Source organism: Carassius gibelio, chromosome A11 (assembly GCF_023724105.1).
Source record: "Carassius gibelio isolate Cgi1373 ecotype wild population from Czech Republic chromosome A11, carGib1.2-hapl.c, whole genome shotgun sequence".
NCBI lineage: Eukaryota > Metazoa > Chordata > Actinopteri > Cypriniformes > Cyprinidae > Carassius > Carassius gibelio.
The window spans coordinates 17087727-17104473 of NC_068381.1; the positions used below are offsets into that span (position 1 = coordinate 17087727).

At 36.3% G+C, this 16747-nt stretch overlaps 1 protein-coding gene across 1 annotated transcript; it reads right to left on the bottom strand.

The window, feature by feature from the left end:
* Positions 1-618: 618 nt before the first annotated feature.
* il12rb1 (interleukin 12 receptor subunit beta 1) lies at positions 619-13877 on the bottom strand. Its single transcript, XM_052610156.1, has 15 exons — positions 13538-13877; positions 10218-10344; positions 9877-10052; positions 9576-9712; positions 9461-9491; positions 8658-8798; positions 8463-8542; positions 8163-8385; positions 7842-7982; positions 7644-7745; positions 6642-6785; positions 6324-6473; positions 6103-6187; positions 3042-3111; positions 619-1011 (listed from the first exon to the last, which is right to left on the bottom strand). Exons 1-15 carry the CDS (start codon positions 13590-13592, stop codon positions 652-654), a joined length of 2022 nt encoding a protein of 673 aa, XP_052466116.1. The 5' UTR covers positions 13593-13877; the 3' UTR covers positions 619-651.
* Positions 13878-16747: the final 2870 nt, after the last annotated feature.

Below are 16747 nucleotides of genomic sequence, written 5' to 3' on the forward strand. Positions count from 1 at the left end.
TATATTAAATAATGATATGATACAGTACAATATACAATGTATAAAACAATTTTTATTGTTGCTGCCGTTTTATTTATTTTTTTCTTTCATTTTTCGGTTGGTTTGTGATGTCTGTTTAATTAAATGTTGTAAAAACCCTATAGTGTCTTTTCATAGAGATTGAATTGGTCTCCCTAGTGGACAAAACTGCACATACATACATAGATAGATATATGTGTTCATGTATGTGTGTGTGTCAACTTGATCAATGTAATGCATCCTTACTTAATAACGGTTTGAATTTCTTAGGACATTTTTTTTACTAACCTTAACATTTTGAACAGTAATGTATCGGTATGTGATGGGCACACTAACTGTAACTTAATTATTAAAAACAAAGTAGGCTACATACATAGACATAATGAGAATCCAGAGGGTGACGTCAGTGACCACAACAAAGCCTGAAAGTGAGGATGTGTTTGCAACCTCATTAAATGCTGAGAATCGCACAATGTTCTCAGAACTGGGTTATTTCCAGTATTATGTCTCAGGTGCACTTTAAAGAAAAGCTTAAAAAGCTAAAGATGCATAACTAACTGCACCTGGTTGTACAGAAGACACATGCAGCAGATACAGGAGGTTTGTTTAGGCTTGTTTATTTGTCACTAACACTCAGGTCTTGTTAACTACAGTTTTGTCACACTCCCCGACTCTTGTTTCAAAGAACAGGCCATTTCTGTATGTGGACTCTGTGTCATTGTCTTTTGGAATGCTGTCTGTCATGGGGAAAGGCTCTGGCAGCTGTAGCGTCTGTCCTCTGTAACTAGGATTTGGATAGCAACTGGATTTAATAGAGCTCAAGTCAGTTACTCCACCCTCTTCGTTCTCCTCGTCTTCATCTTGCAAGACAACAAGCCCAAAGTCTTGCAGTAAAGTGCCCTGTTCAGAGGTCACATCCTCTCTGGGTTTGCTGAGATCTTGACGTAGCAAGAGAACAAATTCATGCACCTCCTCCATCATCTGGCTCAGGTCCTGCGACACAAACATGTTCTCATTTGGAATTAGATGCACTGATGACTCATGCACAATAAGTTAAAAATATATACCCTGCGTTTATTTTGCATCAATTTCATTAGTAGTTCCAGTCTATAATTTATGTAAATTGGCTTAGTTCTGTGAGATGATTTTGCAATGTAGTTTTCCTTCACTCTTTTTCTTATAGCTTCTTTTAAAGGGGTGATATGATGTTGCTAAAAAGAACATTATTTTGTGTATTTGGTGTAATGCAATGGGTTTATGCGGTTTAAGGTAAAAAACAAATCAAATAACATAGCGTGCATTTATTGTCTCTCCTCTATGCCCCGCCTTCTGAAACGCGTTGATTTTTACAAAGCTCATTGTTCTGAAAAGCGAGGTGTGCTCTGATTGGCCAGCTATCCAGTGCATTGTGATTGGCCAAATACTTCAAGCATGTGACAGAAATGCTAGGCCCCTAAAGGGTTAGTTCACCGAAAAATTCAAATTCATCCATCTAATCACCCACCGTTGCTGTTTGAGGGACGTTTTATTACAGATGCGCACTTTTTATTTCACGTCTTCTGAACTGTTGACAACAAACACCCGCTTACCGCATTGAAAGGTTTGGAAGAGCAAGGACAATTTATAATCCAACTCCGACTGGATTACTCTGAAAGAAAAAAGTCACATGCACCTAGGATTCTTCAAGGGTGAGTAAGATGGATGAATTTAAATTTTTGGTGAACTAACCCTTGAACATACTGTGATGCGTGTGTCCCGGCACGAGGAGACAAAAACCAATAAAACCCATTACAAATGAGGCATTTATTGCATCCAGTGGGGACATAATTACTGATTATAATGATTTATACTGTCTTCTTTATGCATTGCATTGCGTATCACACTACGTAAACACATAACCAAGTCTGCATTTGTAATCGGAGACATGACAAACAAGCCTCCTCAACTGCTCAAAACTCATATTTGAATCATCGGTATCAAATCCTTTAAACATGAAAACGTACTTACAGGCAATCAAAGGTTACACCTTCTTTCAATGCATGAACATTTGGGCAGCATATTGCAAATGTTCCCACATTAGCCCTTTTCACTGCGATTCCGGCAAATACACAGGTAAAGTGTTCCGGCAATTGTTCCCGGGTCGCTAGATTTTGCACTTTCACACTGTCAGTGATTACCTGGGATATGTCCATGCTTTTACACACAACCCTTGAAGATCCCGTAACGACACGTGACATCAGAACGTGACGTGTAATGTACGAGTCGAAAACGTTAGGCACGTTATACTTTCACTCAAGCTAGTAAACGATCTCAGCATCAGCGCAGAAAGTGAGGAACTAACTGATCTCTGCTTCATTACAGTTTGCACATATTTTTTGTCGCAACCGTTGATCTTCCTTCAAAACGGCCGGTAAAAGAGTCGCGCGATAACGTGTGTTATCATTACGACACGGCATTAGATCTGGCTTTTGTTCACACAGTGCTCGTCCCGGGATTGAACCCAACAATTTACTAGGTCCCCGACCCAGGTTCAATGGTGGAATAAATCCCGGGACGTATTTGCTTTTACACAGAAGGCGACCTGGCAATGTTCCGGCAATTTGCCGGGTCCGACGTGCAGTGTGAAAGGGGCTGATGTAAACGTGTTGGTGTGTTTAAACTAATTGTTTTAGGGGGGTGTGACTTTACTAAAGAATATCTCTTTGGATTTGAGACTTTAGTCTTTGCAACTTTACAGATCTTCTTCATGCACCAAGAGCTTGCAACACTCTAAAGAGAAAGGAAAAATTTTAATTGCATCACATGACCCCTTACAAGTATACACTGCAAATGCGCTGATGTGACAAGTTGTGGTTGCTATTTTGACCTCACCACAAATTTTTTTCTGCTAACAGTGAAGGGAGATTTCAGAATTGGGGTCATTATAATGTGCAGCATAATTAGTCATGCCCTGTTAAAATATTGAGGCAGTGTTGTTGGAAATAGAGTAAGGTTTCGAATCTTCAGCAGTGTGTGTTACTAACCTGATCTTCCGGACATTTGAATTCTATTGTATCTAACACAGGACTGGGTACCTCAGGTAATAGCTTCAGTCTGCAAAGCAAAGAGACAGTTAAATAAATTTTTAGAAGTTTTTAGAAGTTAATGCAATTACATTTATCATGATACATGTATTTTTTTTTTTTTATGAGATTTAAGACAAATTATACAATCCCAATTCCAAAAAAGTTTGGACACTGTATAACTTGTTAGTAAAAAAGGGATGGAATAATTTACAAATCTCATAAAATTATTTTATTCACAATAGAATATAGATAATATATCAAATGCTGAAAGTGAGAGGGTTTTTACACTGGGCTCGCTTGCTGCGGTCCGAGCCCGAGTGGGATTGTTCCCGGCGCCGCCCACAGCATTGGTCTGCTTTCACACTAAATGGTTGTATCAAACCCAGGTGTGTTTGCAGTCACCTTACGTCATCGCAAACACACACGGAAAACACGTGACTGAGCACAGTTGTAATTTATTTATTTATTTATACTATTATGCACAGTATAATAATTATTTTTAATTATTTTAATGATTTAATTTTAATTAATTTAATTTTGACTTTTAGGAGTGTGTGGAATCAACCTCGGCTCTCTCATGTGTTGAGGAAACATTGATATCAACAGTGTTACGCATGCGCGGGATACTTTACTTCCTGAAGAAGTGCACACCCTAGTCCGTGTTTTTTGCACATTCTCGCGAACTGCGCCACAACTCGGGAGCAACCGGACTCAGACTACCTTCTCCAGGTAATCTCGGGTTCGGTACCCCAGTGAGCACCAGGGTCTGATGACAGCGTTCACATTAGCGATTTTTCATGCGAACCGTGCCCCGTTCCGCACTAAACTGCTAGTGTGAAATCCCCCTGAGACAGTTTGAAATGTCATGCCAAATATTGGCTCATTTTGGATTTCATGAGAGCTACACATTCCAAAAATGTTGGGATAGGTAGCAATAAGAGGCCAGAAAAGTTAAATGTACATATACTGTAGGGAATAGCTGGAGGACCAATTTACAATTTATGTCAATTGGCAACATGATTGGGTATAAAAAAGCCTCTCAGAGTGGCAGTGTCTCTCAGAAGTCAAGATGGGCAGAGGATCACCAATTCCCCCAATGCCGCGGCGAAAAATAGTGGAGCATAAATGCAGCATGAGCAGTTTTTAATCTAAATTAGGTTGAATAATTTTGTAATCTGAAGAACAAACATAGTCTGAAATTAGTTTTGTAATTTTATACTACATAAAACAAAGCAAGTTGACTGGAAGGAAAAAGTTAGGTAGGAAAAGGTGCACAAGCCACAATGATGACCATAGCAAAAAGCAAAAGCAGCGCTGCTCTTATAAATACTTTTTGATTATGCATTATGCAGAGACAAGATAAAAAAATGGCATTTGAAATTAAAAATCATTTTTTTATTATTATTTTCTCAAAGATCAGTAAAACAAAAAAGATTTAAAAACAGATTTGTTCAAGATCTCAAAGGAGGGTTTAATTATGCACTAAATACTTGGTTGGGGCTCCTTTTGTATGAATTACTGCTTTAATGTGGCGTGGCATGGAGGCGATCATCCTGTGGCACTGCTGAGGCATTACTGAAGCCCCTCTGTATTGTTTGTCAGATGTTACTTATCTTCCTCTTCACAATACCGCATAGATCCTCTGTGGGGTTCAGGTCAGGTGAGTTGGCTGGCCAACCAAGCACAGCACTTGGAAGTGGTTTTGGCACTGTGGGTAGGTTCTAAAGTCCTGCTGCAAAATGAAATCAGCATCTCTATAAAGCTTGTCAGCAGATGAAAGCATAAAGTGCTCCATAATCTCCTGGTAGATGGCTGCATTGACTTTGGACTGGATAAAACACAATGGACCAACACCAGCAGACGTCACAGCTCCTTATCATCTCAGACTTCAGAAACTTCAGACTGGACTTTGGATTCTGTGCCTCTGCCATCTTCCTCCAGACTCCAGATATTGATTTCCAAATGAAATACAAAATTTACTTTAATCTGAAAAGAAGACTGTGGACCACTGAACAACAGTCCAGGTCTTGTTCTCCTTACCCCAGGTGAAATGCTTCTAATGTTTTTTCTGGTTCAGGAGTGGCTTGGTTCTAGGAATCTGACAGATGTAGCCCTACTCCTGAAGACGTCTGAGTGTGGTGACTCTTGATGCACTGATTCCGGCTTCAGTCCACTTCTTGTGAAGCTCTCCCAAGTTCATGAATCTGCTTTTCCTGACAATCTTCCCAAGGCAGTGGTCATCCCTGTTGCTTGTGCACCTTTTCCTACCACACTTTTTCCTTCCAGTCAACTTTCTATGAACATATTTTGATACAGCACTCTTTGAACAGCCAGCCCTTTCAACGATGACCTTCTGTGGCTTACCCTCCTTGTGGAGGGTGTCAATGATCGTCTTTTGGACAACTGTCAAGTCAGTAGTCTTACCCATAACTGTGGTTGCATGTTCTAAACTTGCCCAAGAGGTACCCAGTATTTATACTCAACATTTATCAAACTAATCAAGATCAAAATGGAATGTTCAAATTTTTTTGAGATACTGATTTTTTTTTTTTTTTACTCAGATGTAAGTCATAACCATCAGAATTAAAACAAAAAATCTCTTGAAATATTTCAGTTTGTGTGAAATTAATCTATAATATAACAAAGTTTTTTTTTAATTAAATTACAAAAAATAAAGACCTTTTCCATGATATTTTAATTCTTTGAGATGCACCTGTATAGCCTGAATGCACTGTAAGTCGCTTTGGATAAAAGTGTCTGCCAAATGCATAAATGTAAGTTTATGAGAATAAAGTTGTAATATTTTAAGAGTAAAGTCAACATTACCTCCAATACCAGACTAAAGATAAAAAAAATCATTCAGTTTTGTTTAGTGCATGAAGGAATACATAGGGTAGTCTAACCTATGACATTGTTCTACGGATCTAGCTCTGTGCTCTCTGTCAATCAAGCTACATCTTATGTACAATATAATATTTCTTGCTCCTCAGTCAGTTGTTCTGGGTTATGGGGATCTCACCTCCTGACAGCTATGGAGCAGATTATCGTACACAAGAAGGCAACAACACAGATGATCAGGATGGTGAGGTCCTGCCATGATAAACCTGGAAGAAATGGCAGAACACATTTGCTGTTTGCAGGGATATTCTCCCATCTCATTGTATTTATTTGACAAAAAGCAAATAAATATTTCAGTTCTGCATGGTCATTTCTCCATTTGCATTGACTGTGTTTCAGTACCCATTTCTTTGGAGTGTGTTTCAAAGTTTGTCGTTGAGTTCGGCCCATTACCAGCTTCTGTCCTTCCGGCTATAGATATGGTGTAAGACGTGCCTGGGTGGAGGTCCTTAATCAGGAAGCTGGTTTTATGTGCTGGCACTTCATAGAACCCTAAAGCAAGAGGAACAGAAAGCAAGAGAGGTTACTCCTCATATTTTACTCTGGTGAGTTCAGCATTGAAATGTTTGTGGCATGTTTGGTTGTTTGTCAAATAAGTAAAAAACGATCTACAGCTATGACTTTCATAGCAAATAGTGATACTATAAACTTTTAGCTTACTCGTGTTTCCCTGTCCAGAAATCCAAATGACATAATGCTGTAGAAATCCTCGCTGCTCCACCACAGGAATCGAAAACCAACTTACCACAGCTGAATCATGTGTCAAATCAGAGATATTCACACTGGCCGGACCATTACTAGGTGCTGAAACAAATGCAAATGTTTCATTGAGAAAATGAGAGAACTACTGAACATCTGGACTATATACTGAGATCTTCATTCTTCAATAAACTATTCTTAATAGTCTAAACAAGGGATGCACAACATGATACTATATCAATAATATTTTTAATTGATTAATATCAGAAAGTATTGAATATTTAATAGTGTAATTTCAAGTAATTTCACATTTATTCGTCATTTAGCACACACTTAAAGTTAATCTTCAACTTGTGGTGCTCTTTTTTTAATTGTCATTTTTCCCCATCACATATTTTAGTAATCATCCTGTATTAAAATCATTGTGACAGAAACTGAAAGATTGACAGGAGAAATGCATAAAAAATAGTTTGGGTGTCACTCGTTGCCTATTTTTTTTATTAACGCCTAAACAACATCTCAAACCTCAATTTTCGTGAGATCAACTTCAAATTTGAAACATAACTTAGGCTTTTTTATTTTTAGCACAGTACATTTTTTTGACATAAATGTTTTCACTTCAGCAATCATCTGCTGATTGCCTTCTTTAGGAGAACCTAGGTCTGTATTCTAAAGCATTGATGAATTACAACCATTTCGGATAGTAAATTTTTGTGTGTTCAGTGACAGTTAAAATGTTACAAACACTAACAATTTAACAGCAATTAAAATCATTTTATCAAGTCCTGAATATCCATTTTTCTTACTGTACATTATAATGATTTACTTTAAGAATTTTCTGCTTTATTTGAGATTTTTGTGTTTAATTTTATACCAGACATGTTTTTAAAATCAGCCAATTATTGGCCATAACATGATAATAAATAACAGAATTTTATTGGCACATCCTTAGTCTGAACTTACCTGTCTGTTTTGAGTAAAAAGGACACATAACAGCAGTTTGATAATGTTTGTTTTTTTTCATGGTGTGAAGAAAGTAATAATGACGTACAAAATTCTCCACCACTGTAATTAAAACCAGAGACACGAGTTAGCATATGCAGCACATGCCAATATGACACATGAACTGATGTTTAAATTGGACGAATGGCTCATCATTACCATTTTTAATGTCTTTGAATGATTTTTGGGTTGATTTGTTTACTGTCTCAGGTCGGGTCTCGCCGTCTTCCAGCTTGTACCATTCTAAGCAGCTTTTCTTAGCCTTGGTGATCACATATGAGGACATCTGAGGGTCACAGTCTGAAAATGGTCAAAAATTCATTTGAGTTTCCAATTTACTGTTACTTCTCAAGGTATTTTTCTTCATTTTTTCAATATGAGTCATTTTTAACAACGCTTCAAGACTCAGTCACCAAAATCCCCACAACTTAAACTCTAACACACATACTGTTCCCGAAAACCCACGCCACTAACACTTACAGCTCAGATGTTTGACAGCGGGAATGATGATCTCCTCTTGTGGTGAACTTCCAACATTGTTAGTTGCAAAAATGGAAATCCTGGCTTCTGAATAAGTTACGGATATATTATATGTTCGATTCACAGTTAAATGGTCCATTTTCTTTTGTTTTTTGGCACAAGGCCAAACTGAGAGGGTGAGATTGTACTTCACACCCCCTACAGACTCATTAACAGGTGGGGCCTAAAGGACATGACATTTTAGCATCATTCAAATCAAATTGTATGAATCTTGGTGTGCTCGATTGCTTTCATACTTACGTCCCAGGAGAGAGTAATATCTCTGGTACCATTTGTCATCTTGTTTACTACCCAGTGTATTACAGGTGTGTGCCTGATTTCTGAAGAGAAGTGTTACATCTGTTAACCAAATATCTTCAGATGCTTTTACTTATTAAAAGTTGTTTTGCATGGCGCAGTTGGAGCATTCTTTGAAAGATACAGCTGAAATCGAACCTGAGGGAACATCCACCACTGGGCTCCAGTCACTCCAGAGAGCATGCAGTAAGTTGTTACATAGATCTGAATGTGGTTTGGCCTGCCGCCTCAGTTGGATCTGGTAGCTTTTCGTGTACTGTAGATGTAGCGTGTATAAATCTAGAAACATATTCATCTCCATCAGTTTTATATATTTAAAAAAATGATGGGCACAACATTTTTTAAATATGTGACTGCAAAACCTGTTTTCATGATTGGAGTTGCCAGATTTGAAGAATGTAAATACACCAATAAGACTTAATCTTCCCAACCTGGCAACCATGTGCACATGCTCTCTCTGAATAATGAAATATAATACTGTCCCTTTAATCATAATTTGAGTGAAAAGGAACAAAAGTTGTTGGAACTGCAGTGAAATGTACTGTATCTAGGTACATTTTTGCAGTTTTGCAGTCACATATTTCCAGTGATCCTAGATAGCAACTTTCAAATTTGTATATAATTTAAATGGGTCATAGCCATTCCATTAATTTATTATAGTTTTTGCAACAAAGAAATAATAAATTATTGTAAATAATTTAGTTTTTCATAGTTTTCCACTCTCTCTACACCCTCTTTGGTGCCGTGCCTTTAAGAGTTAACAACATTGTTGCATATGTAATGATTATCAGTGCTATTTTATATATATATATATATATATATATATATATATATATATATATATATAAACCAAGGACAGATCACTCTTAAGACTGTGCAATATTCAGACTACCCTATTTCTGCACATATATAATTTGTATTAACAGAATATGGACACAAACCTTCAGTGCTGTCCTTTGTTTCAAATGTTGCCTACAATTGGAGAACACATCATATTAGTAAAATAACAGATTCATTTCAGGAATTGAAAATACTAGATTTTCTGAAACGTCTTACATTCTGCCATTCAGAGCCACTCTCCCTCCATCTGATCTCATATTTTGCACCTTTGTGATCCTTCGGTTTGTCCACAGTGAGATTCAGGATTCCAGCTAACCTTTTCATTCGGAGAATCTGAGGTTTACTGTATTTGACTGTTGACAACATGAGTATACATCAGTAAAATACTATGCTGATTATAATGGCATGATACATTTGTAATTCTATAATTATTACATATCAAGTATATTTAAACAAATGCAGACATTTATGATCCCAACCATCTGTATTGGCTCTCATTAATGTAATATAAACTTACCCATGCATTCCAGGATGACTGAGACTTTGCTAGAATTACAGGTGATGTTGCCGACTTGTGTCTGTAACCATAAGTCTGTCTTTTTTGTGGTGATTCCTAGTTTCTCCAAGGGAACGTATTTCTGTTCTTGTTCGCCACAGTTTATAATTGTAAGAAATTTTTTATTTTCACTGTCCCTGTGAAAGGTATATTTATGATGAGTGACATGCATTATCAAGCCTCGGGTATGTGTTAAAACCAAGCTAGCTTTTTACGCTAGGTCAAACAAACAGCCTTTCATAGGCTTACGTTTTTTTGTAACTATGAAGACAGCATGATTTGAATGTGTTGGTTGAACTCACCATACATGAAGAGTGTGTGTTTGACTCTTCTCATGGCTTCTCTTATCCCATTCACAAAAGAAGTCCTCTTGTGGCATAGTTGATGTTTTGTAACAGTGTGGAGGACTTGTAGACACACATCCTGCCGCTTTAAGATAATTTAAATGATGTAAAAAAAAAAATAAACAATTTTTTTTTTAAATAATCTGTTCAATGCACACAGACTGAAGCATTTTAAGCAGTTTTTGATCTTTTAATTGTGATGATTTTGACTCACATTTAACAAAAACCCACCAATTCACCATCTCAACAAATTAGAATACTTCATAAGACCAATTAAAAATAATAATAATAATAATAAAATAATTTTGATTATTTCAATAATTTCCTGATTTTTAGTTAACTGTTGACCTTCTGGAAACTATGTTCATTTACTATACATGTACTCAATAATTGTTAGGGGCTCCTTTTGCTTTAATTAGTGCCTCAATTCAGTGTGGCATGGAGGTGATCAGTTTTTGACACTGCTGGAGTGGTATGGAAGCCCAGGTCTCTTTGACAGTTTTCCTCTTGACAATAGCCGACAGATTTTCTATGGGGTTCAGGTCTGGTGAGTTTGGTCAGTCAAGCACACCAACAGCATGTCATTTAACCAACTTTTGGTTCTTTTGGCAGTGTGGGCAGGTGCCAAATCCTGCTGGAAAATGAAGTCAGCATCTTCAAAAAGCTTATCAGCAGAAGGAAGCATAAAGTGCTTCAACATTTCTTGGTAAACAGGTACAGTGACTTTGGTTTTCAAAAAACACAATGGACCAACACCAGCAGATGACATTGCACCCCAAATCATCACAGACTGTGGAAACTTAACACTGGACCTCAAACAACTTGGGCTATGAGCTTCTCCACCTTCCTCCAGACTCTAGGACCTTGGTTTCCAAATGAAATACAAAACTTCCTCTCATCTGAAAAGAGTCAGTCCAGTTCTTCTCCTCCTCAGCACAGGTAAGACGCCTCTGAAGTTGTCTGTGGTTCAGGATTGGCTTAACAAGAGGAATACAACAACTGTAGCCAAATTCCTTGACTGTGTCTGTGTGTGGAGACTCTTGATGCCTTGACCCCAGCCTCAGTCCATTCCTCAAATTCTTGAATCGAAGTTCACTCAAATTCTTGAATCAATTTTGCTTGACAATCCTCATAAGGCTGCAATTGTCTCGGTTGGTTGTGCATCTTTTTCTTCCACACTTTTTCCTTCCACTCAACTTTCTGTTAACATGCTTGGATACAGCACTCTGTGAAACAGCCAGCTTCTTTGGCAATGCATTTTTGTGGCTCCTTGTGAAGGGTGTCAGTGATGTCTTCTGGACAACTGTCAGATCAGCAGTCTTCACTATGATTGTGTAGCCTAGTGAACCAAACTGAGAGACCATTTTGAAGGCTCAGGAAACCTTTTCAGGTGTTTTGAGTTGATTAGCTGATTTGCATGTCACCATATTCTAATTCGTTGAGATGGTGAATTGGTGGGTTTTTGTTAAAGGTGAGAAAATCATCACAATTAAAAGAACCAGAGACTTAAACTACTTCAATCTGTGTGCATTGAATTTATTTAATACACAGGTTTCACAATTTGAATTGAATTACTGAAACTATCCACAGCATGATAATTTATTGAGATGCACCTGTAAATGCTAAAGAGTATGTTTACACACAAAACAAGACATTTATTTGTCTTGGTAACAGGAGCTTCCAAAAAAAGTAAACAAAACAAAAACAAGTACACACACACACACACACACACACACACACACTGCAGTTCTAATGTTTGGGATCGGTAATACTTTAAATGTTTTTAAAGAAGTATTTCATGTTCATCAATGCTGCATTTATTTGATAAAAATACAGAAAAGAAACAGGAATCTTGCTAAATGTTATTACAATAATAATGGTTTCTATTTTAATATCCAATCAAATTTAATTTATTTCTGTGATGCAAAGATGAATTTCCATCAGCCATTACTCCAGCATAAAGTTTCACAAGATACTTTAGAAATCAGTCTAATATGCTGATTTATTATTAGAATTATTAGTGTATCCTCCATTGTGCTGCCAAATATTTATTTTTAAACTGCAATACTTTTTTCATGATTCTTAGATGAATAAAAAGTTAAAAAGAACAGCGTTTATTCAAAATATAAATCTTTTCTAACAGTATAAATCTTTTTCTATCATTTCTTAACAATTTAACACACCCTTGCTGAATAAAAGTTTTTATTTCTTTCAAAAAAAGAAAAACATTTAAATGTACTGACCCCAAACTTTTGAGCGGTAGTGTATATTGTTAGAAAATATTTCATTTAAAATTACGATTTTTAATAAATGCTCTTCTTTTTGGCTTTTTACTCATCAAAGGATCCTGAAACAAAGTATCACAGGTTCCCAAAAAAATATTAAGCAGCACAACAGTTTCCAGCACTGAAGACTGGAGTAATGATGCTGAAAATTCAGCTTTGATCACAGGAATAAATTAGTTTTTAATGTATATTAAAATAGAAAAAAAAATATTTTACATCATAATAATATTTCACAATGTTAATTTTTGATCAAACAAATGCAGCCTTGATGAGCATAAGAAACTCCTGTAAAAAAAGAAAAAAGAATTCTGATCCCAACCTTTTCACCAGTAGTGCATAATAATAATAATAATAATAATAATAATAATAATAATAATAATAATAATAATAATAATAATAATAATAATAGTGTGTGTTTGTTTCTATATATAAAAAGACAATTACATTTAAATATAATACCACGGATTAATAAAAATATAGAAAAATATACTAGTGGTCAAATAATAATAACAATATAATAATAATAATAATAACAAATAATAAGAACTATTTATAATAATAAGTACCAGATCAGCATATTAGAACGATTTCTCAAAATAAAGTAAATAGCAAATAGATGCAGGCTTAGCAAACATAAGAGACTTCTTCCAAAAACATTAAAACATCTCAATTATTGCGAACCCTGGACCAATAGTGTGCAACCATTTGAAGTTAGCTTTACATTTCAATAAGTATGTGACTTTTTAAAAGCAAAAAAGCCTTTTCTTCCATTTGTGTTTACATCCTGTGGTTTCAAAGGTGTTTAATGGTGGTTTAGTCAAATGGCTGTCTGATACAATCTACACACCATCTGACACAAGAGCACGATCTCAGTCTTCTGTAATTGATGTTATTTCCGTAAAAGTCTATCAAACTAATCTCAGTATCATCTTGCTCTGCGGTGCGGCATATCTGCCATCAGCCATGAAAGATGAAAGTCAATGACATACATACCTTCAGTCAGACTGACAGAAACAACCAGCACCAGCACAGCTGCTCTCATCCTCATCGCTTCGTGTGTCCGGAGAGCTCCTCAATCAGAAGACATGACCAGTACACGTGCGCTTCAAGACAACCGGAGAAAGCAGAGTTTGTAGCTTCATCTAGACTTCAGAACGCACTAGTCCTGGGTGTTTCTGGGGCAGATATGAGGTACTATCTACTGCAACACCACAAACCACAACACGAGCACATCAGGGGAAGCTCTTCACACTTCATGAGAAAAGAAACACGTTCGCTTACCTGTTACACCCTAAAATAAACATGAGTCTACTCTCTAACAAAACCAGCTTTAACCTGACCTGGACGGCTTTTAGTATAGAAGTAATCAGGATCTGACCCCAGAAACTGACTTCATTTGTACTTTACATCCTCTTTGTGTATGCAAGTGCCCTAAACACACAAACCCTTTGAAACTAATTGAAATTCTTATAACCCTGTAAATACTTTACACTTGACTTGATAAAAAAGCAATGGCCGTGTCTGTTGTGTGCCTGTTCTCTGAAATCTCAGCTTGGGTTATTTATAGTGAACTAAACCTGATGAAATAAAATATATTTGAAAAAAAAAAAAAAAAACACATTTGATTTGATTTCACTTCTAATAGATGTGTTTGTGGGAGAAGTGAATAGGAAGACTTCAATTGAACCACACTCTGTTATTAATAGTAGCTAGCTGTGGAGCCGAGCAGTAAAGGTCCATCGAGTGTTCATCTGAGAGGAGAGCTTTCCAGTTTCACTTAAGCTTCTTCAGATCTTATGCAAAATTAGAATGAAAGTAGATCACAAAATTCTTTTTTGCTTTTATGTCTTGTTTATGATGACTGCACCTTTGTAAGAAAAAAAAATGGAAAGGTCAGTGGAAAGGGTTTCTAGAAATGATGACATTCATTTCCTCTGACGTTGACTCTTTTTCAAATGTTAAAATATGAATACTAATCAAAATTATATATAAATGTAATTCACTTGTAAAAATGTTCCCATGTTTAAAAAAATTAATATATATAAAAAAATGATTAAAACATTTACAATATGTTCCTGGCTGCTACAGGAACTAAGGTTCCCATGCATACACTGCTATCAGTTTTATTCTTATTCTGACTGAGAGAAAAATAATTAAAGTTGTTAAATGAATTCCAGTTCAAATTTAGGGTAATTAAATTTCTGGTCGTTACATATTACATTTTTCCTACATTTTCATTCATTTGATTCATGCTTTGTTTACAGTATTTATGGCAGAGAGTAACGTTAGTCATAACTGATTTCACATAAAAATTCTAAATGCAGAAATTATTATTAAATCTTAAAAACGTTTAACACATGAGTCACAGAGATTCTGTTGTTTTTTAAACTAAAACAAAATCTGAATTACCTTCCTGTGTTTGCATAGGCTACAAAAAAGACCAATGCTGAAAATGCATAACTTGAATAAATGACAAGGGATTTATTTTATCTAAAATAAAAAGATGAATAAGATGCCGATATATTATATTTATAATAATTTTAGGAAAAATAATATGCATCTGATTTTCAGCCAAAATCGAATTTTGTCGCCATCTCGTGGTCAGAATTTGTATTGACAGTATGTCTACCTCTGTAACCCCACAAAAAGTATGATAGATAGATAGATAGATAGATAGATAGATAGATAGATAGATAGATAGATAGATACTGGCAGTACTGAATTTTAGGTGCTAACTCACCTTTTCTGAGGTTGAACATTACCTTCTGAATAAAATATAAAGTGCTTTTCAAAACTTAGTCCAGGTGCAGGGCATAAATCAGTCTGAAAACAATGGACATAGAAGGCCTGAGTTCAGTCGGAAGTTTTCTTCCCAGATGATTCCCACTCTAGATGTGGACTTGCTTTATCAACGCTGAAGATTCTTACTAGAGTCTGTCTTGTGATAAAGTCAAGTCAAGTCTGCTTTATTTTCAATTCTTCCACATGTACAGTAAATACATACAGAAAATCACTCTCAGACCCCCAGTGCATACAGATAACACTAACACTGGAGCTTAAAAATCTAGATCAAATATAAAATATAAGACACAACTATACAATAAGGGCATGTAAAAAAGGCATATATATAATAAAAATAAAAATAAAGTTAAATAAAGCAGCGCAAGGGACATGGCAGATAGAGTGCAAACCAGTGAAGTGAACAAACAGTGCAGATAAAAAGATTTTAGTGCAAAAAAGAAGCTTATTCAGTCTGATTAAATTTACAAAAGGCTCAAGAGCAGATCTTTTTATTTAACTGACTGATGAGGCAGTAGAATGACATCAGTTATATGCTGAATGAGGTAGTGAGCAGACCAATGCTGCACAAAGTGACTGGTGCATGTCATCATATGTTAGTGGGGGGGTTGGGGGTGGAAGGACCTGGGGACGTGGGATCTGGGGGGGGGGGGGGGGGGGGGGTTCATAGTTCAGTAGTGCCCGGGGCAAGTTCATGAGTGAGTTCAGCTTCCTGAATCTCCAGAAGAGCATGCGCTCTTGAGTGTGCACTCTCTTAAAGTCAACAACAATCTCCTTCGTCTTCTCCACATTCAGAGAGAGATTGTTGTCACTGGAGCACCCGATCAGGCAGCTCACCCCGCTCATGTAGCTTGTCTCATATCTGTTACTAATGAGACCCACCACAGTGGTGTCATCCTAACAGAGGAAGAAACAGATCAATAAAGACATTTAAAGTCAGATAGATGATGCTGTTGTCAAATACTGAAGATTATGCGTTCACACCATGTTCTACTTAAGAGCTGTTCATGTCCTTGGACCGGGAACTGTGCGTTTCTATGGCAACTACGGAGTTGGAATCTTGTAAGTATGCAAACACAACATGAGATGAATGCACTTACACCTGGTTTGCTGTAAAAATAGGTGGTGATGTGGGTGATGTCAGTCTGAAACTTGTCTGTGAATCCGGGCAGGGCACATTATCCTTCTGAAAGATATTTTAAACTAATTTGTCGGAGTTGAGCTCTTAATGAAAAATATTAATATTTATCAATGTTTTGAACAAAAAAAAAAAAAAATGAACTCGAAAAATAAAACAAAAACACAACCAATATGTATTTTACTGGCATTTCATATTTATGCTGAGAGCCCAAAACTTTCTCATTTCAGCACAAGATTCGTCAAAATTCTATTATTATTATTAAA